Source organism: Carcharhinus amblyrhynchos, chromosome 15, assembly GCF_965287045.1.
Source record: "Carcharhinus amblyrhynchos chromosome 15, sCarAmb.v2.hapA, whole genome shotgun sequence".
NCBI lineage: Eukaryota > Metazoa > Chordata > Chondrichthyes > Carcharhiniformes > Carcharhinidae > Carcharhinus > Carcharhinus amblyrhynchos.
The window spans coordinates 74,204,663-74,231,323 of NC_137338.1; the positions used below are offsets into that span (position 1 = coordinate 74,204,663).

At 42.9% G+C, this 26,661-nt stretch overlaps 1 protein-coding gene across 1 annotated transcript in view; it reads left to right on the plus strand.

The window, feature by feature from the left end:
• The window catches only part of rb1 (retinoblastoma 1), a 288,967-nt gene that overhangs the window by 114,190 nt on the left and 148,116 nt on the right, over positions 1-26,661 (plus strand). Inside the window, exon 17 of the mRNA XM_080204223.1 lies at positions 5,800-6,002. Within this exon, the coding sequence (XP_080060349.1) occupies positions 5,800-6,002 (203 nt within the window). The remainder of the gene's footprint in view (positions 1-5,799; positions 6,003-26,661) is intronic.

A 26,661-nucleotide genomic window follows, 5' to 3' on the forward strand; every position in this document is an offset into this window, starting at 1 on the left:
TGGCCATTTGCTAGATAATGAAGCTAAAATAAGGCTGTTTACTTAGAATAGAGGAGACTGAGATAGGGAAGATCCACTTTACCTAATGTAGAGATGGTCAACGGGGGTGGGGGATGATACAAATTTAAGCCACGTGGTAGAAGGATGAAAGGGAATATTAGGAAAAGCTTTTTCACCCAGAGGATGGTATGTTTCTAGAATTTGTTGCCCAGATTGGTGGTTTAGGCAGAAGACCTCAATTCATTTAAAAGCTGCCTAGATCTTCATCAAATGTGCTGTACCTGAAAGGCCTTGATCCTGGTAGTGGGAAATGGCATTAGAACGAGTAGCTAGTTTCTTCAGCTGCACAAACTCTGGGTTATTTAGCCTCTTTCTGTGCCATAACTTTTCTATGATTTCTAAGAACTTGCATGTCTGATGGGCTACAATTTGAATGATTCTTCCATGACCATAATCTATCTTTACACTAAGTGGGGTTGTTAGCAGTAAAGTTTAATGGCTTTCACAACTCATAACTAAGACTAAGGTTGGAATAACAGCACCAACCAAAGTCTTGCTGCTTATCTGTTTGGTGAGGAAGAACAATGAGAAGCCAGCAAAGCCTCGAGGCCATTTCTAGCATGATAAATGTCAGCAAGCCTACTTGTAAAGGACAAGTGCAACTATCAATGCTTGACATGGACCTGTACTGCCCCAGAGCTTTGTAGCATAAAAATCTCTTTTAAAGATTTAACTGGGGAAGGTAAAAAAAACAGGCAACCAAACTTTCAAGTTCTCCCCCAAGGGCTTTGCTTGTTAACATACAAGTCTGGATTACCAAGGTCATGGGGCGTTAAAACCAGCAATTCCTCTGAATATGAAGAAACTTGATTTATTCATGGATTGTTTTGAAAAATATATGCTACTGCTAATCAATAAAAATTGAAAATTAAAACTAACTTTGTATTTTATTTCAAGTGACTTTGACATGAAAATAGGAGAAAGATGAACTCTATAATGTTTTGAGGGATGTGTCATAATCTCAATTGGATCATTTTCATCTATTGGTTTCCTGGGGTGCAGAGTGCAGATGACATTGATTTCTCATCAAACTTCTGTATTCAAGTTTGAAATCTGAAATGTCCATTCATTTTCATTTATCATGATTTGTAATCATCTACATTTGCTTATTAGAATATTACTTGAATAAATTTATTTAATTTGCTTTCTGAAAGAAGCATATTAAAACAACTTGAGGCAAGTCTGATTTTGATTGAAAACCTAAACTTAGAAATTTATGTCTTAATTGGAAACAGTAGTGTTTCAAACATTAAAGTAAATTTCAATTATTAATCATTTTATTGCGATTTGAAATGGGAGGATACCAGTTTTTGGCTATATTAATGCTCTTTGTTTCCTATCCATTTTCAACCATCACCAGGCCAATCCCATTTTTGCTTTAACTCAAAGTTTTAATCAAGCACATAGTAAAATAGCTTCTGAAAATGAAGATGCATACCATCCGCCATATTATTGTCTATGCTAATTTTTGGCAGTATTGTGTCCAACTGTGGGTTCCACAACTCTTAAGAAGGGTGTTTAAAACCTTAGAGTGATCCAGAAAAGATTTACTAAAATGGATCTAAGAATGTCGGATTTCAGTTATGTGGAGAGACTGGAGATGCACTGGTTGATCTATTAGGATTTGAGTGAGGTGTTTAAAATTATAAACGGTTAGAAATGATGAAGAGAAAATATTTCAGTGCTAGAAAGATGGGTCACATAGGACACATAGTTAAGATAGTGGACAAAAGAACCATGCCTAGACAGTGAATTGCTGTGATATAGAATGCATTGTATGTAAGGATAGTAAAATTGGATTCAGTAATAACTTTCAAAAGAGAATCGGATAAATACTTGAAGGGAAATGTTTTCACAGTTGTGGGGGAAGAAAGGGAAAGTGGGATCAATGATTCTTCTACATTATCTTTGTTGGTTGCTTATTTATTTCAATACATAGAACCTTTTTCTGCACGTCATTTTAAAGGGGATTAGTTGTGAACAGCCTACATGATACTTTCAGAATTGCTGTGCAGTGCACAGAACTTAAAGGGTCATTATTTGGGACTAGATGATTAGCTCTACCTAAGTGCCAACAGGCATGGTGGGCAGAATGGTTTCCTTTTGTGCTATCTTATTCTATGTTTGGCTCAAGTCTTTAAATGGGACTTGAATCTACAAGCTTCTGAATTGTAAGGAGGACACAGAGGCCACAAACAAGTGTAGAGAGGCTAAGTGAGTGAGCATAAAGGTGTCACATGGAGTATAAAGCAGGGAAATGTGAGATCATTCATTTTGGTAGAAAAATAAAAAAATTGATTTTGATTTGATTTATTATTAACATACACTGAAAGGTATTGTTTCTTGTGCACTGTACAGTCAAAGCATACCATTCATAGAGAAGGAAAGGAGAGAGTGCAGACTGCAGTGTTACATAGCTAGGATGTAGAGAAAGATCAACCTAATGCCAGGTAAGTTCATTTAAAAGTCTAACAGCAGCAGGGAAGAAGCTATTCTTGAGTCAGTTGGTACGTGACCTCAGACTTTTGTATCTTTTTCCGGACAGAAGAAGGTGGAAGAGAGAATGTCTGGGGTGCGTGGGGTCCTTAATTATGCTGGCTGCTTTGCTGAGGCAGTGGGAAATGTAGACAGATTCCGTGGATGGGAGGCTGGTTTGCATGACGGATTGGACTATGTTCATGACTTTTTGTAGTTCCTTGCAGTCTTGGGCAGAGCAGGAGCCATACCAAACTGTGATACAACCAGAAAGAATACTTTCTATGGTGCATCTGTAAAAGTTGGTGAGAGTCGTAGCTGACATGCCAAATTTCCTTAGTCTTCTGAGAAAATTGGAACATTTTAAAATGAACTGCTAAAGGCTGATGTTGAGAGGGAGTTGGCTGTACTCATGCAAGGAGAAGGAGAAGCATTAGCATGTAGGTACAGCAGAAATTAGGAAGGCAAATAACGTGCTGACTTCCATTGCAAGTACAACCTTGCCATAGTTGTTATGGGCTTTGCTGAGACCACATCTGTAGCACTGTACTCAGTTTTGATCTCCATACCTAAGGAAGAACATTCTTGTCTTCAAGATGGTGCAACAGAAGTTCACTAAACTGCTTCCTGGGCTACGGGGCCCTATGAAGCGATTGAGTAAATTGGACCTAAATTCCCTTCATTGTTGTTGGGTCAAAACTCAGGAACCTGTGGGTATACCTAAACTGCATGGACCAATTTATCATATTACCATTGACCAGAAACTCAACTGGACTATAAATAATGTGGCTACAAGAGCAGGCCAGAGGCTAGAAATCCTGTGATGAGTAACTCATCTCTTGACTCCCCAAAGCCTATCTATCGTCTGCAAGGCACAAGTCAGGAGTATGATGAAATACTCTCCACTTGCTTGGATGAGGGCGTCTCTAACGACAATCAAAGAATTCAACACCATCCAAGACAAAGCAGCCCATTTGATTAGCATTCCTTTCACATTCATTCCCTCCTCCACTGATGCACAGTGACAGTAATGTGTACAATCTACAAGGTGTGCTGGTGGAACTCACCACGGCTCCTTAGACAGGACCTTCCAAACTCAAAGCCACTCCCATCTGGTAGCACAAGGGCGGCAAATGCATGGAAGTAACACCGGAAATTCTTCTCCAAATCATGCACCGTCCTGACTTGGAACATTGCCATTCCTTTACTGTTGCTGGGTTAAAATCCGGGAATTCCCTCCCTAATGGCACTTTGGGTCTACCTAGGCTGTATGGATTGCAGTGCTTCAAGAAGGCAGCTCACCACCACTTTCTCGAGGGCAGTTAGGGATGGGCAATAAATGCTGACCAAACTAGTTCTGGGTACTGAACATATTAAGGCTGATAGATAAACCTTTGATGCCTCAGAGTCAGGATATGGAGAACGGGCAAGAAAATAGAATTGAGGCAGAAGTCTATTCATGATCATATTGCATGGCAGAGCAGGCTCAAGAGGTGTGTGGTTTATTGCTGCTCCAACTTATGATGGCTCTGAAGCAAGAGTACGGCCAATGAGCCAATGCTGACACGGTTAAATTTTATAGTTTGTCTTTTAAAGTTGTTTACACTGAAAACAATTGCATTGTTGCAGGCTCGTCCAATCTTTTCACTTGTGGGGGCACATTTGCATATTTCAGAAAGAAGAAGTTTGGTATAACTTGAATTTCATAAAAAAGTTGAGATATGAAGATAGGAAACAACTTTCTTTCACACTCGCTTATTCTCCCACCCTCATTCACACTGTCACATACCCTGGGCAGCAAGCCTTTTCATCTTGCACCCCATTCAGCCCAGACCATCACATCCAGCCCTTTCTGGTCCAGCAGCGAATATCTACACCACCACTCCAGCCCCGTGTGGTGTGAGTCTCTCGCGCCCAGCCCCGCGTGGCGTGAGTCTCTCGCGCCCAGCATGGAGCAAGTGTCCCTCCCCTAAATGGCTGTGCATTACATGGCAAGGTACAACACAGCAGTCTCGCTTTCTGTCTCGTTTTGTTTCTTCCTCGCTCTTTCTCCCTCTCTCCCACAACCCCCTTCCAAAACCCTCTCTGGAGACCACTTGCAACTGCCTCTGTTGCTGCTCCTCCAAGCAATTTTGTTCAGAATTTTCCACTGAACTTAGTGGTATTTTGAAAACTGCCTTTAGGAGGGTCATAGTGAGGATTTTGTTGAACATCCTTGCATTATTGTTTGCAGAGTCACTGAGTTTCACGGTCTTGGATTCATGCTGTATTTAGCATGAGGGAGCTCCTAATATGGAAATGTGAAATTCCTTACATCTTGTCAAGTAGAAGGTCTTGTAGGCACAGGGAGGAGAGACCTTTGTTGAATTGCATTCAGGGAATAGTACTTAAAAATAATTCAACATTATTCCTCATTTATTGAACTTCTGCATTCGTATAAAGTATTCCAAAGTAATATATGGAATATTATGATATTTCCCTATCTGGTGGGAATTTTACAAGTCTTGTTGGATTTGAATTTGATTTTCTTCTGGGAATCTGTGTCATGTGTGCTACCCTCCATTGAGAACTTTCTGGCAATATTGAGGAAACCTTTCTTATACACAGTGAACTGTGATGTTTCTTTGTTATGTTTACTAACAAGAAATTAAATAGTAGTCATTATTTAACTGGTTGAGATCCACCAAGTAGGGAAATATCACAACTATTCATGTTACAATTACTTCAAGCTAATATATTCAGGAGGCTCTTCACTATATGTTTAAGGCATCTGTATAGAGTGATGTGCATGTTTTTATACAGCATCATATCTTGATGTTCAAGATGGGGATTTCTTTGGTGCTGAACTGACCTAGATTAGATCGAGATTAGAAGATGCACTATTTCATAAATTACCTTGGAATGTTTTGCGTGCATGCAGAAGTTCAATAATTGAGGAATAATGTTGAATTATTTTTAAGTACTATTCCTTGAATGCAATTCAACAAAGGTCTCTCCTCTTTGTGCCTACAAGATCTTTTATGTGACAAGATTTAGGCACATTCCACATTTCCAAGTGACTGGTAAAGTATCAGTGTTCTAGTAATCTTTCTTTTCCCTCAGTTTGGCTGATGATCAATTCGCTTTATGTGATTGTTAAATTATAATAAAGAATGAAGACTGTACCAAATGTGAATACTATCAGTTTAAATATTTAATATATGCTTGTATTTTGACAGTGTTATTGGATATTAGGACTTTGTCTCTCTCTAATTTTGTTCTTAGGGAACATAACATTGACGAGTGACATTCAAACAGAGACTGACCTCTCCTTCCCCTGGATCCTTCGTGTGTTTGATATAAAGGCTTATGAGTTTTATAAGGTTATCGAGAGTTTTATTAAAGCAGAACCAAATCTAACAAGAGAGATGATCAAGCACATGGAAAGGTGTGAACATAGGATCATGGAGTGTATTGCCTGGCAGACGGTGAGTAATATTTTCTTTTTTATTTGCAGTTGAAGATGATTGCCCATAAGTTTGAATTGAGTGGTGTCTTTGCTCTTTGGAAGTTGGAAATAAATATTTGCTGTTTTAAAGGTAAAGATTTAAAAGTGCTGCATTCCAAATATATAATTTGTGATATGTTTAAAATATTTTTCCGTGCAAGATTAAGAGCTCTAAGGGAAAATGGATTAAAAATGGGTTTCACAGATTATCACTACAATTAGGAGCCAAGAATAATAAACATGAGAGGATGCCAACTATGAAATTGATGGTTGTTGAATGCAAACTGTACCTTGGCCTTGAAGGTACTTAATGATGAGGGCTATGCCTAGTTTGATGCTGCACATTAAAACATAGCACTAAGTGCGATTAGATACTAGGAAGCAGGCCATTGCTTTGGGAAAAAAATACTCAAAGTGGACAGACTTCTGAATCAGTTAGTATAATCCAAGTATGTTTTTTGTTTTTGGGAAACCTGGAGTTTGTCCTACAGAACCACACCACTATGTTTGAGTCTCTGAAACAAAATAGACTAAAAATCCACCCAAGAGTTTTTTGATTCATTGAGCTGATGGGTTCCCTGCAGGGGTACATCATGCGTCTATAGTTTATGTCATGAACCCGGCTGATATTTGCAAGCATGTCCCAACCTGAGACAGCAGTTCATGATGGAGTATAGTTTTGTTTATTGGAATGGTGTGAGGATCTACATGCAACACCCAATAAGAACAATAACCAGCCAAGTAATAGTATAACACTTATTAAAGACTGTTACAGAGAAGATATTGATTTGATTTATTATTGTCACATGTAATAGTAAACAGTGAAAACTTGTTTCTTGCAAATTGTGGACAAAGCTTACCATTTATCGAGAAAGAATGGAGAGTCTGCAGAATGTAGGGTTATAGTCATTGCTAGGATGTAGAAAAAGATCAACTTAGTGCAAGCTAAGTCCATTCAAAAGTCTGATGGCAGCAGGGAAGAAGCTGTTCTTGAGTCAGTTGGTACTTCACCTCAGACTCTTGTAACTTTTTCCCATCGGAAGAAAGAGGAAGAGAGTACATTTGGGGTATGTGGATGTGTGGCTGCTTTTCCGAGGCAACAGGCAGTGTAGACAGAGTCAATGGATGGGAGGCTGGTTTGCATGATGGGCTGGGCTTCATTCAAGACCTTTGTAGTTGTGTGTGGTCTTGGGCAGAGCAGGAGCCATACCAAGCTGTGATATAACCAGAAAGAATGCTTTCTATGGTGCATCTGAGAAAGTAGAGGCAATGACGGGCTTTCTTAAATATATTAGAGAGATCAGGACAGTTTGTTGGTGATTTGGACACTTAAAAACATGAAGTTCTCGACCGTTTCTACTTTGTCCCCATTGACGTAGACAGGAGCATGTTCGCCATTACGCTTCCTGAAGCCGATGACTATCTCCTTCATTTTGTTGAACTTGAGGGAGTGATTATTGTCATCGCACCAGTTCACCAGATTCTCTATCTCATTCCTGTACTCTGTCTCGTCATTGTTTGAGATTCAACCCACTACGGTGGTACACCGAAAACAGAAAAGGCATACACGAGCAGAATTACAATGACATCAGACAGGTAAGAGCTACTAACCACACCCATACAATTTAAATAGAAATTACCCTTTTGATCCAAAGTACATTTATGAAATCTGAACCCTTTCAGGACTCCCTTCTTCCCAAACAACATCCAATACAATAGATCTATAAATAAAGGCTAGCTTATGGTCACCACACTATGCAATTGAGGAGTTATTCTGGGGAATGTCTCTCCTTAGTTCAGCTGTGGTTTTAACTGTTTCCATGAAGGTTCCTTCATTCTTGCTTGTGGTCTGCTAGCTAGAAGTGGCCTACAGGCTGCCACATGAAATCCAGTCCCTTGGAACTGCTAGATGGAAGCCTGCCCTTCGCCCCCTCTGCTTCGACAAAATGGTTGTCAATTATACTATTGTTTCCCTTTGTTTTTTCTCTATGTCTGTCCCCTCAGCTTCTGTAGTTCTGAAAGACTAGCATATGTATGTCTTCCCTGGATGATGCAATTGTCTACTGAAGTGTTTCCAATTAGGAGAACAGTGTATTCTTCTAGTCTGTCTACACTGCTAATCTCATTATTGAGATTTACATCCTGTGAAATACCTTTGGAAATGCTGGTGGGCTTTTTAATCTACTGGTACATTCATGATATTCATTAGAACATAGCAAAGCTGGCAAAATTTAGGCTTCTTACTGTGTGTGAGTACAGACCTTTGACACAAGAGCACAAGAATTAGCAGCAGGAGTAGGCCACTTGGCCCTTAAATCTTGCCGCATCACTCAATAAGATCACGGCTGTTCTATTGTTGCATCAAAACCACTTTCCTGTCTGCTCTCTGTAAACCTTGACATCCTTATTAACCAAAAGGCATTCAAGTCAGGTGACATTTGAATGGGGCATTCAAGTTAGACAATGCTGACCTATACAAGAAAACCAGATATGATCTAAGGAGATCCATCAAAAATGTCAAAAGACAATACCGGACCAAACTAGAGTCCCAGTCTATGGCAAGGTCTGCAAGATATAACAGGCCACAAGATGAAGGCATGTAAAATCGCTGGCTCCAACAAATCCTTCCCTGATGAGCTTAACGCATTCTATGCCTGCTTTGAGCAAGAAGTCAGTGAGAGCATGCTGTCCACCCTGGAAGCCTTGGATGAACCTGTATCTGGGGCCACCATTGCAGATGTCAGAGCAGCTTTCTTGAAGGTCATCCCATGGAAAGCAGCTGGCCTGGATGAGGTACCCAGACGAGCACTCTGATCCTGTGCGGATCAACTGGCAGGGGTAGTCACAGACATCTTCACCTTCTCTTTACAACAATCTGAGGTCCCTATCTGCTTCAAGAAGACAACCATCATTCCGGTACGTAAGAAAAACCAAGCAGTGTGCCTTAATGATTATCAACCGGTGGCTCTGATAGCCATCATTATGATGTGCTTCAAAAGGCTAGTATTGGCACGAATCAATTCCAGCTCCTGGACTACTTGGATCCACTACAGTTGTCTACTGCTGCAACAGGTCCACAAAGACACATATGTCAGACTCCTATTTATTGATTACAGCTCAGTCTTCAACACCATTATTCCCATGAAACCCATCTCCAAACTCCATGGTCTGGGTCTCAGTACCTCCCTCTGTGAGTGGATCCTGAACTTCCTAACTCGCAGAACACAATCAATAAGGATAGGCAACAACACCTCCTCCACGATCATCCTCCGGTGCCCCACAAGCCTGTGTTCTCAATCCCCTACAATACTCTTCATGCCTACGTGTGTGTGGCCAAATTCCCCTCTAATTCGATTGTCAAGTTTGACAACAACACCATAGTGGGTCGGATCTCAACAATGACAAGACAAATCAGGAAAGAGATAGAGAATCTGGTGAACTGGTGTGGCAACAATAATCTCTCCCTCAATGTCAACAAAACGAAGCTTGTCATCAATAAAGGAGAACATGCTGCTGTCTACATCAACAGGGACGAAGTAGCAAGGGTCGAGAGCTTCAAATTTTTAGGTGTCCAGATCACCACCAACCTGTCCTAGTTACTCCATGCTGACACTATAATTAAAGAAGCCCACAACGCCTCTACTTTCTAAGAAGACTAAGATTTGGCATATCAGCTACGATTCTCACCAACATTTACAGATGCACCATAGAAAGCATTCTTTTTGGTTGTATCACAGCTTGGTATGGCTCCTGCTGTGCCCAAGACTGCAAGGAAGTACAGAAGGTCGTGACTGTAGCTCAATCCATCATGCAAACCAGCCTCCCAGCTATTGACTCTATCTACACTTCCCACTGCCTCGGCAAAGCAGCCAGCATAATTAAGGATCCCATGCGACCTGGACATTCCCTCTTCCACCTTCTTCTGTCGGGGGAGAAAGATACAAAAGTCTGAGGTCACGTACCAATTGACTCAAGAACAGCTTCTTCCCTGCTGTTGTCAGACTTTTGAATGGACTTACCTTGCATTAAGCTGATCTTTCTCTGCACTCTAGCTATGATTGTAACACTACATTCTGCACTCTCTCCTTTCTTTCTCTATGAACAGTATGTTTTGTCTGTATAGTGCGCAAGAAACAATACTTTTCAGTGTATGTTAATACATCACAGAATCATCATAGAACTATAGAAACCCTACAGTGCAGAAAGAGGCCATTCGGCCCATGAGTCTGCGCTGAACACAATCCCACCTAGGCCCTATTCCCATGTGACAATAATAAATCAAGTTAAATCTACTTAGCTCAAACTTGAGTATAATCAATAACCCAGCTTTTGTTGCTCTCTGACAAATAGAATTCCATAGAGCCTTTGAGAGAAAAGAAATTCTCCCACTGGAGTCCGAATTTCTGAATGGTGTCCCCTGGCCCCAGACTGCCGTACAAGGGGAAACATCCTCTCAGCTTCTCAAATGGGTCTTGGCCAAATCTGCTTAACCATTCCTTATAAGTGATCTCCTTCAACCAGGGATGAGTCATGTGAACTTGCTCTGAATAATTTCTAATGCAATTATATTCTTCCTTAAGCAAGGAGAAAAAAACTGTTCGCAGTACTCCTGATGTGACTAAAGCTATGCACAACTATAGCTTCCCTATTTTATACTGTATTTCCCTTGCGATAAATGCCAACTTTCTATTTGCCTTCCTAATCACTTGTACCTGCTTGCTAATGTTTTGTGATATACGCATCATGATAACCAGATTGCTGTGTACTGTGAAGTTCTTCAATCCCTCTCCAATCAAGTAATATACTACTTTTCTATTCTCATGCCAAATTGGAGAAGTTTACTTTTCCACATTATACTCCATGTGCCAAACTTATCTAACTTATTTAAATCCCTTTGTACGTTCTTTATGCTCCCTTGACAACTTATTTTCCGACTTATTTTTGTGTCATCAGTTCAGGAGGCAGTTATGCCTGCAAGGGACTTGTGCATTAGAAAATAAGACAAGTGCTGGTAGCCAAACTCTGGGCAGATCTTGGAGTTGCGAGAATACAACATCAATGATAACAGAACTAAATGAGAACGTTGTTGAAGAGCGTAGGATTACTTGTTGATTCATCTAGTTAAGAAAACTACTAAGGCAAAATGAAGATCTCCTGATGGCAATGATTCTTACCTACAAGGTTGCCAACCTTTCTCTTTCAATTCTACCCCATTTCCAATCACCTATCCGATGTTACTTAGGTGGCAACCTTTTGTGTCCAAACTGTGGTAGGAACATAGGAATTGCTAAAAGTAAGTTGGTTAATAGTAATTAATCTCTTAACAGTTGAACTAAAACAAAAAGAAAGTGGGCGGCACAGTGACTCAGTGGTTTGCACTGCTGCCTCACAGTGAGGGACCTGGGTTCAATTCCTAGCTTTAATCACTATCTGTGTGGAGTTTGCATTTTCTCCCTATGTCTGCGTGAGTTTCCCCAGGGCGGTCTCATTTCCTCCCACAGTCTGAAAATAGTGCTGGTTAGGTGCATTGACCGAACTGATGCCAAAGTGTGGCAACTAGGGGAATTTGGCAGTAACTTCAGTGCAGTGTTAATGTAAGCCTTATTATGACTAATAAACGTTAAACTTTACTTTTAACAGATGAAAATATAGTGAAACCTATCAGAAATCTCTCCACAGATGTACACAGACATCTATCATATGTCATTTCTCAATGCCACAGTGTTGATTATTGGCAGATTATTCAAATTTTGAAAGTTAAGCAGATCAGTAAATCGACGTTGGATAACAATTGGGAATGGGAGCACTGATTAATTTTCTGTAATCCAAGGATGCTGAATTCATTTGTATGACATCAACTATCATTAACTCAACATGGATTTAGAACCTAATGTGAGCCTCCAAGTTCTGTGTGACTCCACTTTATGCTGCCTTTACCAACTGAGCCTTCAGGACAAATTTCCACATTATCTCAAGTGGAACTTGGGAGCACTACAATTGTCAGCCTGTCAGCTGCAAGAAATGGAAGTTAAGGGCTCTTGTATTTATGGCGAGTATCCAAGTACATAAAATTGCTACTCACTTGTGCATTGGTTAGGTACATTGGCCATGTAAAATTCTCCCTTTGTACCCAATCAGGCACCGGAGTATGGCAACTAGAGGATTTTGACAGTAACTTCATTGCAGTGTTACTGCAAACCAATTTGTGACACTAATAAATAAACTTTAAAAACCTAGTTTTCATGTAAAAATAATTTGTGTATTTAGAAATGTTGGTTTTTTGAATCATAAAGGGCTACCACATTGCAGACCATTCAGGTAGTGTTGTCCATGTTGGCTCTCTGCAATAGCAATTCACCTCGTGTCACTCTCCCAGCTTTTCCCTGTAGCTCAGAAAAATTTTCCTCTTCAGGGAATGATCCATTTCTCTTTTAAAAGCCACATTGAATCTACCTCCAACATGATCTTTGGGCAGTACATTCTGAAACCTAACCACTCTCATGCAAAAAGGATTTCCCTCATGTCGCCATTATTTCTTTGGCCAGTTACCTTTAAATTGGTGTCTTTTTCTCAAATCTTCTGCTACTAGGACCAATGCTTTCCTATCTATTCCATTTGGACCCCTCATAATTTTGAATGCCTTTACTGAATCTCCTCTCAACCTTCCTTTCTCCAAGGAGGAGAGTCCCAGTTTCTGCAGTCCATCTACATAAATACTTCGAGAGATCAGGAACTTCAATCTTGAGAATTCCTTTGCACCCATTGTAATGCTTCTATGTCTTTCCTAAAGTGTGGTGTCCAGAACTGAATGGGATGCTCCAGTTGAGGCTGTACCGATTAGTTTATCATGCCTTCCTTGCTTTAGCACTGACGTTGACAGTGGCTGTCTCTGGATTCGAGGATAAAGTCTGCCCAAGTCCACAGATTTCTACCATGAGTCTTCATGTGGTTGATGGGGCAATTCTTGGCCCACAAATCCTTGGGCATATTGGGCAGGTACTCACCCCAGGTAGTGGGATTTAAAGTGCTGGAATTGTTTTCTTTCCTCTTTCTGTGTCTCATTACGAATCTGTGACTCAAAATATGATACAGCTTGATGGTCAAGTTGTTGTTATTTTGAGCAAGGGTCACAGGCTCCTGCCGTTGTTAATGTCAAATGCTTCACTTGAAGGACCATATCAGGTTGTCTTTGAAACCTTTTCTTTGTCTTTCCATAGAATGCTGGCCATTTTAGTGTTGAGAAAACAGTGTCCAGTCCATTGAAATTGATATTGCAGGAGTGTTGCCTGAATGCTGTGAACATTAGTATTTGTTTGGTGGCCCTTCCATTGAATCTGGAGGATGCAACACGCATGCACATGCACACGCACACACACAGACGACCACCCTCCCACTGCAGCTGCTCTGGTGTTTGATTTCCTCATCAATGGTGGCCTTTTCAGAGAATTGGCTACCAAGAAATGGGAACTTATCAACATATTCCAGAATTTCTCCTTCACCATATATAGGAGTTGGAATATTTAGCTGAACACTGAAGTTTGATATGAGTTTGTTTTGGCAATATTCGAGGACAAGCTGAATTTCTTGTGTGCAGAATTGAAGAGATTAAAAATGGCTTGCAAATCCGGTGCAGGGTGGACAATGACACTGCAGTCATCCACACACTGTAGGTAATATATATCTATAGTGGTCACTTTAATTTTTTTATACTTGATTTCCATATTTATAAAGCCCTGGGGATTTTTTTTAACTACTCTCTTCAACTGCCCTCCCATTTTCAATAATTTGTGCACATATATCCTCATGGTCACTCTGTTTCTTCATCCCTTTTAAAATTGTATTCCATGTTCGATGTTGCCTAGCCTCAATCTTCCTACCAAACTGAAGCATTCCATATTTCTCCTTCTAAAGCTCTGGAGAAATGCGTATTATATGTGAGAATACACTTTAACTCCATTGATGCCTCTGTTTGTATTTGTGATTTTCTGTAAGTGTCTACTTACTCACACAATGCAGTTGCGTGTTAATAATGCAGATGAAATAGTTGGATAAATATTGACTATTATGTAATGCCCTATGTTAATTTATTGAAACTATGGCATGGATCTTGCAGACCCAATAACAGTGAAAACTGAGATATTTAATGCCATTGAAGGTCATAATGGTATTGCAGTTTTTGGAGAGCTGATTTATATTCAAATTTGGAAGTTGCAGTTTGCTTGAAAGGGCTCGGTGGAAGTCCAAGCTGCTGGTTCCCCCAAGAACTTAGGGTGGCTGGACTTATGTAATTGCAAGACAACCAGCCTTAGTCAACCCTGGCATTTTGGTCCTACAGCTGTCAAGGAAGAGCCAGGAGTGCTGTGTTGGGGGTAGTGGGGGAGGTGGAGAGGGGTGGGGCGAGTAGAAGTGAAGTGTACACTAATGATAGTGGCTGGACTTTTCCAGTCACTCATACCAGTGCCAAATTCTTCATCCTAGCTTGCAGTGGCAATAGTGGCATGAGTGTTCATGCCACTGTTGCCACTGCAGGCGAGGATGGAGAATTTCAGCCAAGCTGTTGCCACTGCAAGCAAGGATGGAAAATTCTGGCCAAGATTTCAAATGACTAAAAGCATTCACCTCATTGAGCTGAAGGGAGATGTCAAGCTTGTGATAGCTTGTGATGTCAGAGGGGGAATGCACCTCTGCACAAGGCCTTTCTATTCACCTCGCTGATAGATCAATGCTGCAGCTAGGACAGCAAGTTCCCACTACTGCAGCCAATCAAAAAAGTAGCAATCATAATCTTAAACTCAGTGTACAACACCACCACTACCTAAAGTCCAGGACTAGATGTCATGATATTGTTATTGATGGGGCTGGTGTGGCAATCTCCTAGTTGATGTATGCAATTGGGACTTCTCAAGTTTTACGAAACAATGGTAAGCCTTATTGTTTGCCAAATAAAATTTAAGCAGGATTGGTTGTTTTACCTGGCTTCTATTGTGACTAGTATGGTGATGCTAGATGTGAAATTTAGTTCCTTTTAAGCAGCTGATTACTGCCTAAACATAACTTTTCCAGGACTCTAACCATGAATCATGAGCACAGAGTTCTGCAAAGAAATGGTGGCGACACTAGACTTTTATATTTTAACATCATGCTGACCACATTGGCTCAACTTCACCACTTCTTGACCACTATCTCTAAATTCTCAGATTGCTGATACGATGTCCAACATCTAATAGAGCAAAAGTTTTGTTTAGTTTAATTTTGGGAGGGCTAAAAGCATGCATGAAAAACTAGCACTGTTTTCTGATGATGATGTTGGAGGGCGGCATATAAATGAAAAATGGGAATGAGGTAAGACAAAGTATTTTTTTTGGATGGATGGGGAAGAACAGCAGTGATAGCAGTGAGGATGGTACCTGAAGAGAGAAAACCATTAACAATATCACCTAACCTGAGAACCAGGAATTGAAGTTGGGTGGTCAGCATTTTACTAGGAACATGGTTGAAGTGGATTTTTGAGCCAAGATAGGCCCAGAAGAGATTGAAGGGGAAATGGTTGAGAAACTGAAGAATGACATGAGTTCAAGGGCAGAGCAGGGGGAAGCTTTAAAGGACAGTTGGCTGGGTAGACTAGAACAAGAGAGCAGTTGGACCTCTAAAGTTGACTTTTATTCTCCATGATTAGACAAAAATCAGCAATAGTACTCTGTCCAGATCACTGTCATGTTCCTTGAAAGTACATGTATTTGACCATTAAATGAAGCTAAAATCAACTCTACTACAATATTCCATCTTCCATCACCATAATCTAATACTCTGCAGATACACTGTAGACTCGTGCAAAAAATAACATGAACTCAGGTGGTTATGTGATGCGTCACCTAAGACAATACCCAGTATTATGGGGTGACCAAGCGGGCAGCATTTTTTTCTGCCTTATTTAGAACATTGTGAAGAATTGACAATCATATTGCCAGAAGATCGCTATGTTTTCTACTCCATGTCTTTGAGATGCAGAATATCAGATCTGATGCATGGAGCAGGGATAAAGTACATCTATCTTAATGTGTCTTCATTTGTATTTTAATAGATGTATTTACCTAATTTTCCTTGTCTTGATACTTCAATGTGTGCGTGATAATCAGGTTCTTTGTCTTATTCCCTCTGCCTCCCCAATCCTCAAATCTTGTCTTCACTTGATGGGTAAAGAGTTATAAACCAAAACATCTCCCTATATGTATTCCTTCAGTTCCTTAGGATTTTGTCAGGATTACATTTACGTTCATTTTATAAGAGACAACGCATAATCCTGTTACCTCCATATTACAAAGAACAACCCAGCACGGGAAACAGGCCCTTCGGCCCAACGAGCCCGCGCCGCCGCATCGCCCTACACCTATTCTACCCTGCATGTCTACGAATGGGACCCTACTCAGTCAGATTCAGGGAAGAAATAGTGTCAATTTGGTGGAAACCAATTAGCCTAAGAGCACATCTTTGGGGTGTGGGAGGAAACCGGAGCGCCCGGAGGAAACCCACGCAACCACAGGGAGAATGCGCAAACTCCCACAGACACAGGCCCAAATCCATGTATCTGCACAGCTAGCAGTGCTAGTCACTGAGCTGTTGCGGTGCCCGTCTATCGGTCCAGGATCAAGCACACACACCGACATGAAGTACTAGGCCACTCCTGGACTTCCAAGAGCAGCCCACGCACAACCTGCCGTGTGCATGCCCCTCGCTTGACACGAGGTGGACCTCCACCTGTGGAATAAAGACAAAACATATTAGTTATACAGCCTGCCCTTCCGGTGTCTCCCGAGGTTTACCCTATTTAATAGCCCCTACCATATCCCTCCATTCCCGTTTCACTCATATGCCTATCTAACTGCATCTTAAACGAGTCCAACGTGCCTGCCTCCACCACCCTACTCGGTAGCGCATTCCAGACCCCCACAACTCTCTGTGTAAAGAACCTTCCTCTTACCTCCAAATTATACCTCCCCCCCTCACCCTTAATTGATGACCTCTTGTGTTCGTACCCAGTCTAGGGAGCAGTCTCTCACTATTAACTCTATCTATTCCCTTCAGTATCTTATATACCTCTATCATGTCCCCTCTCAATCGCCTTCTTTCCAAGGAGAATAGCCCCAGTCTCTTCAGTCTCTCCTCGTAACCCAGTCCCCCCATGCCAGGCAACATCCTGGTAAACCTCCTCTGCACCCTTTCCAGAGACTCCACGTCCTTCCGGTAATAAGGTGACCAGAACTGGACGCAGTACTCCAAATGCGGTCTAACCAACGTTCTGTATAACTGAAGCATTAGACGGCAGCTTTTATACTCTAAGCCCCTTCCTATAAAGGCTAACATCCCATAAGCCTTCCTAACAACGTTCTCCACTTGTGACACAACCTTCATGGATTTGTGGACCTGCACTCCCAGGTCTCTCTGTACATCTATACTCCTAATCGGCCTACCTTTTATCACATAACTCCTCTCTGCATTATTCCTTCCAAAATGCATCACCTCGCATTTGTCAGGATTAAATGCCATCTGCCACCTATCTGCCCACTGCACCAACCTATCTATATCCTGTTGTATCACCTGACAATCCAGTTCTGTACCCGCCAACCCTGCCATCTTGGTGTCATCAGCAAACTTGCTGATCACACCACCTACTCCCTCTTCTAAGTCATTTATGTAGACTACAAAGAGGAGAGGTCCCAGTACCGAGCCCTGCGGCACACCACTGGTCACTGGCCTCCAGCCCGACAAGGTACCCTCCACAACTACCCTCTGTCTCCTATTTCCCAACCAGTTCTCAATCCACCTAACTACCTGGCCTCGTATCCCATGCGCCTTAACCTTTTCTACCAGCCTACCGTGAGGGACTTTGTCAAACGCCTTACTGAAATCCATGTAGATGACATCAACGGCTCTCCCATCGTCAACCGTTTTTGTCACCTCCTCAAAGAATTCCACCAGATTCGTAAGGCAAGACCTCCCTCTAACAAAGCCATGTTGCGTATCCCTAATCAGATCGCAACGCTCCACATGCTCATACATCCTACCCCTAAGTATTTTTTCCATTAACTTCCCTACCACCGACGTCAAACTCACTGGCCTATAATTCCCAGGGTTATCCCTACTACCTTTTTTGAACAACGGGACCACATTTGCTACCCTCCAGTCTTCTGGGACCTCACCTGTGTCCAAAGAAGAGACAAAGATGTGCGCCAGAGGCCCAGCAATTTCATCTTTCGCCTCCCTAAGCAGCCTGGGATAAATACCATCAGGCCCCGGAGCTTTATCCGTCCTTACGCTACCTAAAAGCCCTAGCACTTCCTCTCTCGTAATAACTATATCCTGCAACTGAACCTCCGCTCCCTCCAAGAGACCGCACGATTCCGAACCCCTCTCCTTCGTGAATACCGACGCAAAGTATTCATTCAGGAGCTCCCCCATTCCCTCCGACTCAATACACAACTCTCCACTCTTGTCCCTAAGAGGACCAATTTTCCCTCTAACTACTCTCTTGCCTCTAATATAGGAATAAAATGCCTTAGGATTATCCTTAATCCTACCGGCCAAAGCCATCTCATGCCCTCTCTTCGCCCTTCTAATTCCCCTTTTTAGCTCCCTCCTACTCTCTCTATATTCCTCCAGCGCACACTCCGTACCCATTTGTTTTGACCTATCATACGCCTCCCTCTTCTTCCTAACCAAGTCTTCAATATCCCCCGTAATCCACGGCTCTCTAATCCTACCTTTCCCATCCTTTCGCTTAACCGGAACAAACCTCCCCTGCAACCATTTCATTTTGTCCCTAAAAGCCTCCCACTTGCCAACCGTGGACTTGCCAGCTAACAGTCCCTCCCAGTCAGTTTGCTGCAGCTCCCTCCTAATCCTGCCAAAGCTCGCCTTTCCCCAGTTCAGCACACTCCCGCTTGGACGGCACTCGTCCCTTTCCATTTTTATCCTAAAGTAGACGGACTTGTGGTCACTGTTCGCCACATGTTCGCCTACCTCTACCTCACCCACCTGCCCTGGCTCGTTTCCCAACACTAAATCCAGTATAGCCCCTCCCCTAGTCGGGCAAGTTACATACTGTTCTAGCGACCCTTCCATAACACATTTCACAAACTCCTCTCCCTCCGTACCCCCAGCTCTAGGCCCCCTCCAATTCACTCCGGGAAAATTAAAATCACCCACTACAACCACTCTATTCTTTCTGCACCTGTCCAAAATGCCCCTGCAAATTCCCTCCTCCACTGACTTTGGGCTGTTGGGTGGCCTATAGTACACCCCTAGCAGTGTGATCTCTCCCTTTTTATTCCTCAACTCCACCCACAGCGACTCAATCCCTATCTCTTCCATATCGCCCTCCCTCTGCACTACTGTGATGTTTTCCTTGACTAACAGTGCCACCCCTCCACCTCTCTTCAACCCTCCTCTGTCACACCTAAAACACCTGTACCCAGGAACATTCAGCTGCCAGTCCTGCCCTCCCCGTAACCACGTCTCCGTTACAGCCACCACATCCAACTGCCTCACAAACATCAAGGCCCTAAGCTCATCCGTTTTCCCTGCCACACTCCTAGCATTGAAACAGACACAGTTCAACCCACAAATGTCCCTCGGAACCACCTTCTCCCTTATAATTTTCCTTTCACCCGTCTCTCTCCCAGCCACCTCCCCACCCCCCCTCCCTATTAGTTTAAATCATTCCTGAACACCCCAGCTAACCTCCCTGCTAAGACACTAGTCCCCCTCCCGTTCAAATCCTCCCCACCCCTCCTGTACAGTTGCCTTTCTCTCCTAAACACCTCCCAATGATCTACATAAGTAAACCCCTCTACCCTACACCAGTCCCTCAACCATGCATTCAACTGCATGATCTCGTCATTCTTAGCCCTGCTCATACTGGGCAGCAACCCAGACAGTGCCACCCTAGAGGTCCTGCCCTTTAGTTTGGCCCCCAACTCCCTAAATTGCCTACGGACCTCTCCCCTACTCCTCCTTCCTATATCCCCCTCCCCTACATGTACTATGACCTCTGCCTGGGTCCCCTCCCCTTTCAAAATTCCCTCTACCCTTTCCATTATATCTTTTACCCCTGCTCCAGGGAGGCAGACCACCATCTTGGAGTCGCGCCCTTGCCCACAGAACCTCCTATCAATCCCTCGGACCCTCCCATCCCCTACCACTATCACCTTACCAGACCCTTTCCGTCCCTCTAAATCAGTCTCCCCTTCCTTCCTATTTTTCTGTGCCCCTGCCGACGAACCTTGGGGGGCCTCCGGGGAGGCCGGGGGACCCTGACTACTCTTCTTCTTCCTCTTTCCCCTCCTAACAGTCGTCCATCCTCCCTTCTCTTCCGCCCTTGAGACCTCCTCCTGCTCATGTTTCCCAGCCATTATCTCCTCATTCTCCCTAACTAGAAACGCATCTTCCAGTCGCCCCTCGAGTTGCCTGATCCGGGCCCTCAATCGCTGCAGTTCTAAACATTTACTGCAGATGTGTACCTTGGGGACCCGTGACACCACCAGGAACTCCCACATGTGGCACCGGACGCAACTTACATTCCTCCCTATATTCCCTGCCATGTCCCAACCTCCTGTAAGTGCCCAAGGTAGGAATCTGACTCTCACCTTCTCTAAGCCTGCACTCGCCTAAGCCCAGCAAGCCAAAGCCCTTCTCACTCAGTTCCCACTCACTCCGCTGCCCGCTCCCGACGCTGCCCGCTCTATACTGCTACCCCTTTTTTATACCCCCCGCTCCCCCTTAACGACAATCCCCTGGCCTAACTTCCGGTACGGAAGTAAACTACACTCTAACAAGCCCCGAGAACCGGAAGTACAGGAAAAAAGCGGTTTTCACTTTAAATCAGTCACTCACCACAGCCACAGCCACCAGGTTCAATGCTCCGGAGAACAATGAGGTGGGTCCCCGGGTGAGTATCCGATTTATACCCCCCGCTCCCCCTTAACGACTATCCCCTGGCCTAACTTCCGGTACGGAAGTAAACTACACTCTAACAAGCCCCGAGAACCGGAAGTACAGGAAAAAAGCGGTTTTCACTTTAAATCAGTCACTCACCACAGCCACAGCCACCAGGTTCAATGCTCCGGAGAACAATGAGGTGGGTCCCCGGGTGAGTATCCGATTTATACCCCCCGCTCCCCCTTAACGACTATCCCCTGGCCTAACTTCCGGTACGGAAGTAAACTACACTCTAACAAGCCCCGAGAACCGGAAGTACAGGAAAAAAGCGGTTTTCACTTTAAATCAGTCACTCACCACAGCCACAGCCACCAGGTTCAATGCTCCGGAGAACAATGAGGTGGGTCCCCGGGTGATCCAAAGAAACCATAACTTTTGGATCCACAGGGCAAATTCACTCAGGGGCCTTGCACTAAGAGTGCAGGATCACTGAATGCATCCACAAAACCTGATTGAACCAGGTACTGTAAAGCCAATATACACTTAAAAGGGCCAGTCTGGCATAATTTCCATTAAAGTTTCCCTCTTTTTCATGATGTTATAGAAGCTTACAGAATGAATACCGAAGGAAAGGAGGAGAGCTTCACGTTTTTAGGTGTCCAGATCACCAACAACCTGTCCTGGTCCCTCCATGTGGACACTATAGTAAAGAAAGCCCACCAACACCTCTATTTTCTCAGGTGACGAAGGAAATTTGGCATGTCTGCTATAACTCTCGCCAACTTCTACAGATGCACCATGGAAAGCATCTTTTCTACTTGTATCACAGCTTGCTATGGCTCCTGCTCTGTCCAAAGCTGCAAGAAACTACAAAGGGTCATAAATGAAGCCCAGTCCATCATGCAAACCGACCTCCCATCTGTTGACACTGTCTACACTTCCGCTGCCTCAGAAAAGTAATCAGCATAATCAAGGACCCCACACATCTCAGACATTCTCTGTTCTGCCACCTTCTGTTGGGAAAAGGATACAAATATCTGAGGTCATGTACCAACTGACTCGAGAACCGTTTCTTCCCTGCTGCCATCAGACATTTGAATGGACCTAACTCGCGTTAAATTGATCTTTCTCTACACCCTGGCTATGACTGTAACACTACATTCTCTGGACCTCCTCTAAGGCCAGCACATCCTTAAGTATGGGGTCCAAAACTGCTCACAATATTCCAAATGGGGTCTGACTAGAGTCATTTACAGCCTCAGCAGCTCTTGTGTTCTAGACCTCTGGAGATTAACGCGAACATTGTGAGACATCTTCCAGCCACTGGAAAGTTTTCCCCTGATTCCCATTGTCTCCAGTTTTGCTAGCTCTCGCTAGAGGCCACACTGGGTCAAGTGCTATTTTGATGTAAAGGATAGGTATTCTGACTTAACTTCTGAGTTCAGTTCTTTTGTCCATGTTTGGGGTGGTAATTTGATGGGTTGATTTTGACCTGCTTTTTATGGACAGGGCATACCTGGAACATTTTCAGCGTTACAGCCAGTATCGTAACTGCACTGGAACAGCTTAGTGAAAGGCATGGCTAGTTCTGGAGCACAACTGTTCAGTACCATTGTTGAAATGTTGTCATGGCCCATGGCTTTTGCTGTATACAGTGTCTTGAGCTTTTATTTTAATATCACGCTGTGAACCATGTGATGCAGGGACCTGAAAGAGGCCAAGTTGGATGATCTACTCAGCACTCCTAGCTGAAGTTTGGGCGGGAGAGGGGATGAATTGCTGCAGTAAGTGATAATCAGCAGGAAGTTTCTGTGCCCATGTTTGACTTAACGCCATAAGACATATGGCATCTGGAATTAATGTTAAGAGTTCCTAGGGCAACTCACGGCTGACTGTATACCACTGTACCATCTTTAAATTTTACATTCAGATTCAGACCCCTAGATTCATCAAACACTTTCCATACCTAACCACTTCTTGGAGAGACAGTCCTTTGCAGTTTTGAAATACATACACTTGGTTTTTAATTTTTATAAGGAATGAGACACCTATTTGAGGGTCAGGACGTATCTAAGGATGATTATGTTGTGTCTGTGGTAAAGACATACTCACCAAAACCAAAATGATTTTCTTGTATTATGCCAAATTAAAACACTTAAAAGCTACAGGATTGTTAACATCCAATTGTCTCATTCCTTATAAAATTAAAAACTAATTTTATATATTTCAAAACTGCAAAGGATTGTCTCTCCAAGAACTGGTTGGGTACAGAAAGTGTTTGATGAATCTAGGGGTCTGAATCTGAATGTAAAATGTAAAGACAAGAATTCCATCTCCAAATATCACTAAGTTGCCTCAAACAGATGTCTTGTTCATCGTAAAACAAATCACTTTGAATAGGTAGCAGATGATATTCTAAAACTTTAAAGTTCATTGGCTTGTTAGAGACAGATAGAATGTCAGTCTTTAAGAGTGAGGAAGTGATGCTTCTGTTGTTAAGAGCATGTTGTCAGCTGTTTCATTGGTGATAATGCATCAGCATTGTATTGTGACTTCAGAATGTATATGTGATTGCAACGTATACTTTGTGCTAATATCTTGAAACTTCATGGCCTGAATTTTGCAGTCAGCAGAGAAGCAATTGCACTTGCTGCTAGCCTTCACAAAAGCTGCCCATAAAGATCTAGCAAGCTTTGTGACATGGATTTTGCTTTTCTTAGAGTGAATTTCATTCTGGTGGCTATAAGAGGTCTTTGACTTCCTGCAGCAGTGTTGACATGAAGAGCACTAAGCAAACAATCACATTGAAGAATTCTTCTAGACAGTAAACCACCAAGTAATGAGCAGGTTTTATCATTTACCTTCTTTTCAAGAGTTTTTGCAGCAAGAATAGAAAATGATGAGTAATGTCAATTCAGTGATTTCCAATTGATTTATCAGGGAGGACTTTAGCACACATGGTGAAAGGACAGGGAATCACTGTTAGCAGCTTCTGCATTTCCTTTTTTGAACTGGGCTAGCACAGATACCAGAGTTGCTGTAATGTTGGCAAATGCCAATAACTTTGCCATGATTACAATGGCAAAATTTGGGCCAATATTCAAATTTCATTTTAGTAATGCGACACAATATTTCCAAGCTCTTTAAACAACCCACTTTTACAATTCTTTGTTTATTAAACAAACCATTACTACCTGTTAGCTATTCATAAAGCAAACTGTTCTGATTCTCAGATATTTTCTCATACTTGCAAAATTTTATTTTTAAACTGTCCTATGGGGGCCCGGCATATCCCCCACTTTGCCATTACCACCAAACCTAATTCAATGAAGAGTGCAGAAGGGTATGCCAGGAGCAATGCCAAGCATATCTAAAAATGAGATGAAGCTACAACACAGGACAACTTGAATAAGCATAAGCAGCAAGTAATAGAGCTAAGTGATTCCACAAGCAACTGATCAAATCCTTGCATCCTGCCTCATCCAGCTGTGAATGGTAGTGGACAATTAACTCGCTGGAAGAGGAGCTTTCACAACTATCCCCATCCTCTACGATGAAAGAACCCAGCACATCTTTGCAAAAGGTAAGGCTGAAGCATTCACAACAATCTCCAGCCAGAAATGCCAAGTGGATGATCCATCCCTGCCTGCTCTGGAGTTCAGGTCCCCTGCGTCTCAGATGTCAGTCTTCAGTCAATTCGATTTACTCCACATGATATCAGGAAATGACGGAAGTCACTGGATATCGTGAAGGCTATAGTCCTTGATGATATTCCAGCAATAGTCCTGAAGACTTGTACTCCAGAACCTGCCGTGCGCCTAACCAAACTTTTCTTGTTCAGCTACAACATTGACATCTCTCCGGCAGCATGGAAAATTGCCCTAGTATGTCCTGTATGCAAGAAACAGGACAAATCCAACCTGGCCAATTACTGCCACTGCCCCATCGATCTACTCTCAATCGTGAACAGAGTGATGGAATGGGTCATCAATAATGCAGTCAAACGGCACCTCCTGAGCCATCACCTGCTCAAGGACACTCAGTTTGGGTTTTGCCAGCTCCTCAGCTCCTGACTTTGGTACAGCCCTGGCTCGAAAATGGACAAAAGAGCAGAATGTCAGAGGTGAGGTGAGAGTGTCTACTCTTGACATCAAGGCAGCAGCATTTAACTAAGGCATCAACGAGCCCTAACAAAACCAGAGTCAATGGGAATTGGGGATGGGTACTTACCACTGGTTGAAATTGTACCTGGCATGAAGTGTGATGGTTGGAGGTCAATCATCTCTGTTTCAGGGCAACAGTGCAGGTGTTCTTCAGGGTAGTGTCCTAGGTCCAACTATCTTCAGCTGCTTCATCAATGACTTTCGTTGCATTATAAAGTCAGAAGTGGGGATGTTTGTGGAGCATTGGTCACAACAGCTTAGATACCAAAGCAGTTTGTGTCCGAATGCAGCAAGATCTGGACAATATATAGGCTTGGGCAGACAAGTGCCAAGTAATATTTACGTCACACAAGTGCCAGGCAATGACCACCTCCAACAAGGGAGGATCCCAGTAATGGCATTGCCATCGCTGAATCCCACACAAGCAACATCCTGGGTTACTATTGACCCCCCCCAAAAAGCCTGTCCACTACCTGCAAGGCACGTGTAATGGAATATTCTCCATTTGCCTGGATGCGTGTAGCAAGAACACTGGTGCGGACCAGGGGAATCTGACTGTTTAACTAAAATAAAGCATCGCGAGGGCCATCTGTGGGTGTTGATGCAGTGTGATTTCTGCCCAGTTCTTTGAATGTCAAAGTGAAGAAATTCAATGAAGCGCGGGTAAGCGGCGGCAGCTTGCTTGATTGCTATTCCTTACACAAACATTCAATCCTTCCACTACTGACTAACTGCGGTAGTCACGTGTGCCATCTACAAGATGTGCTTGCAGGAATTCTCAGCACCTTCCAAATTCATGACCATTACCATATAGAAGGACAAGATGAGTGAATAGCTGGGACCACCACCTAGAGGTTCCCCTCCAAGTCACTCACCATCCTACTTGGAAATATATCGCTGTTCATTAACTGTCGTTGGGTCAGATTTCTGGAATTCCCCCCTAATAGGGACTACAGTGATTCAAGAAGACAGCTCACTACCATCTTCTCAAGGGCCAACTATGGATAGGCAATTAATGCTGGCCTTGCCAGTGATGCCCACATCCTGTAAATGAATAAAAAAGGAACTATATAGAGTCACTCTTTTAATCACAATTGTGACTGCTACTTTGTGATCAGCCAACAGGAAGCCCAACAAAGTTGGAACTCTTTTCTTCTCTTTATACACAATATCGGACATGATTGAGTTCAGTCAGGAAAAAGTTCATTCCGAAATCTCAAATTTTCTGATTTGGGAATATGATTCACAAGATTCCCAACTTCACACTTTTCTGGTTTCTAGTACAATTATGAAATGGGGAAAATCTGTCTTTCTTTTAAATGCTTCCCAAGGATGTGGAAGTCCTGAACTATGTTTCCATGCGTGTCAGCAGCCCTCAACCAATTGATGATTACGTGGAAACAAAATCTAACCAGCCCATGTTGCATTTACCATGGCTAATCCACCTAACCTACATATTATGTGAGAACCTATTTTTCTGTGGAGGATGCCAGAGTCAAACCATCCTACTGCAGATTCAGCATCTTTCCATCTTTCAGTATG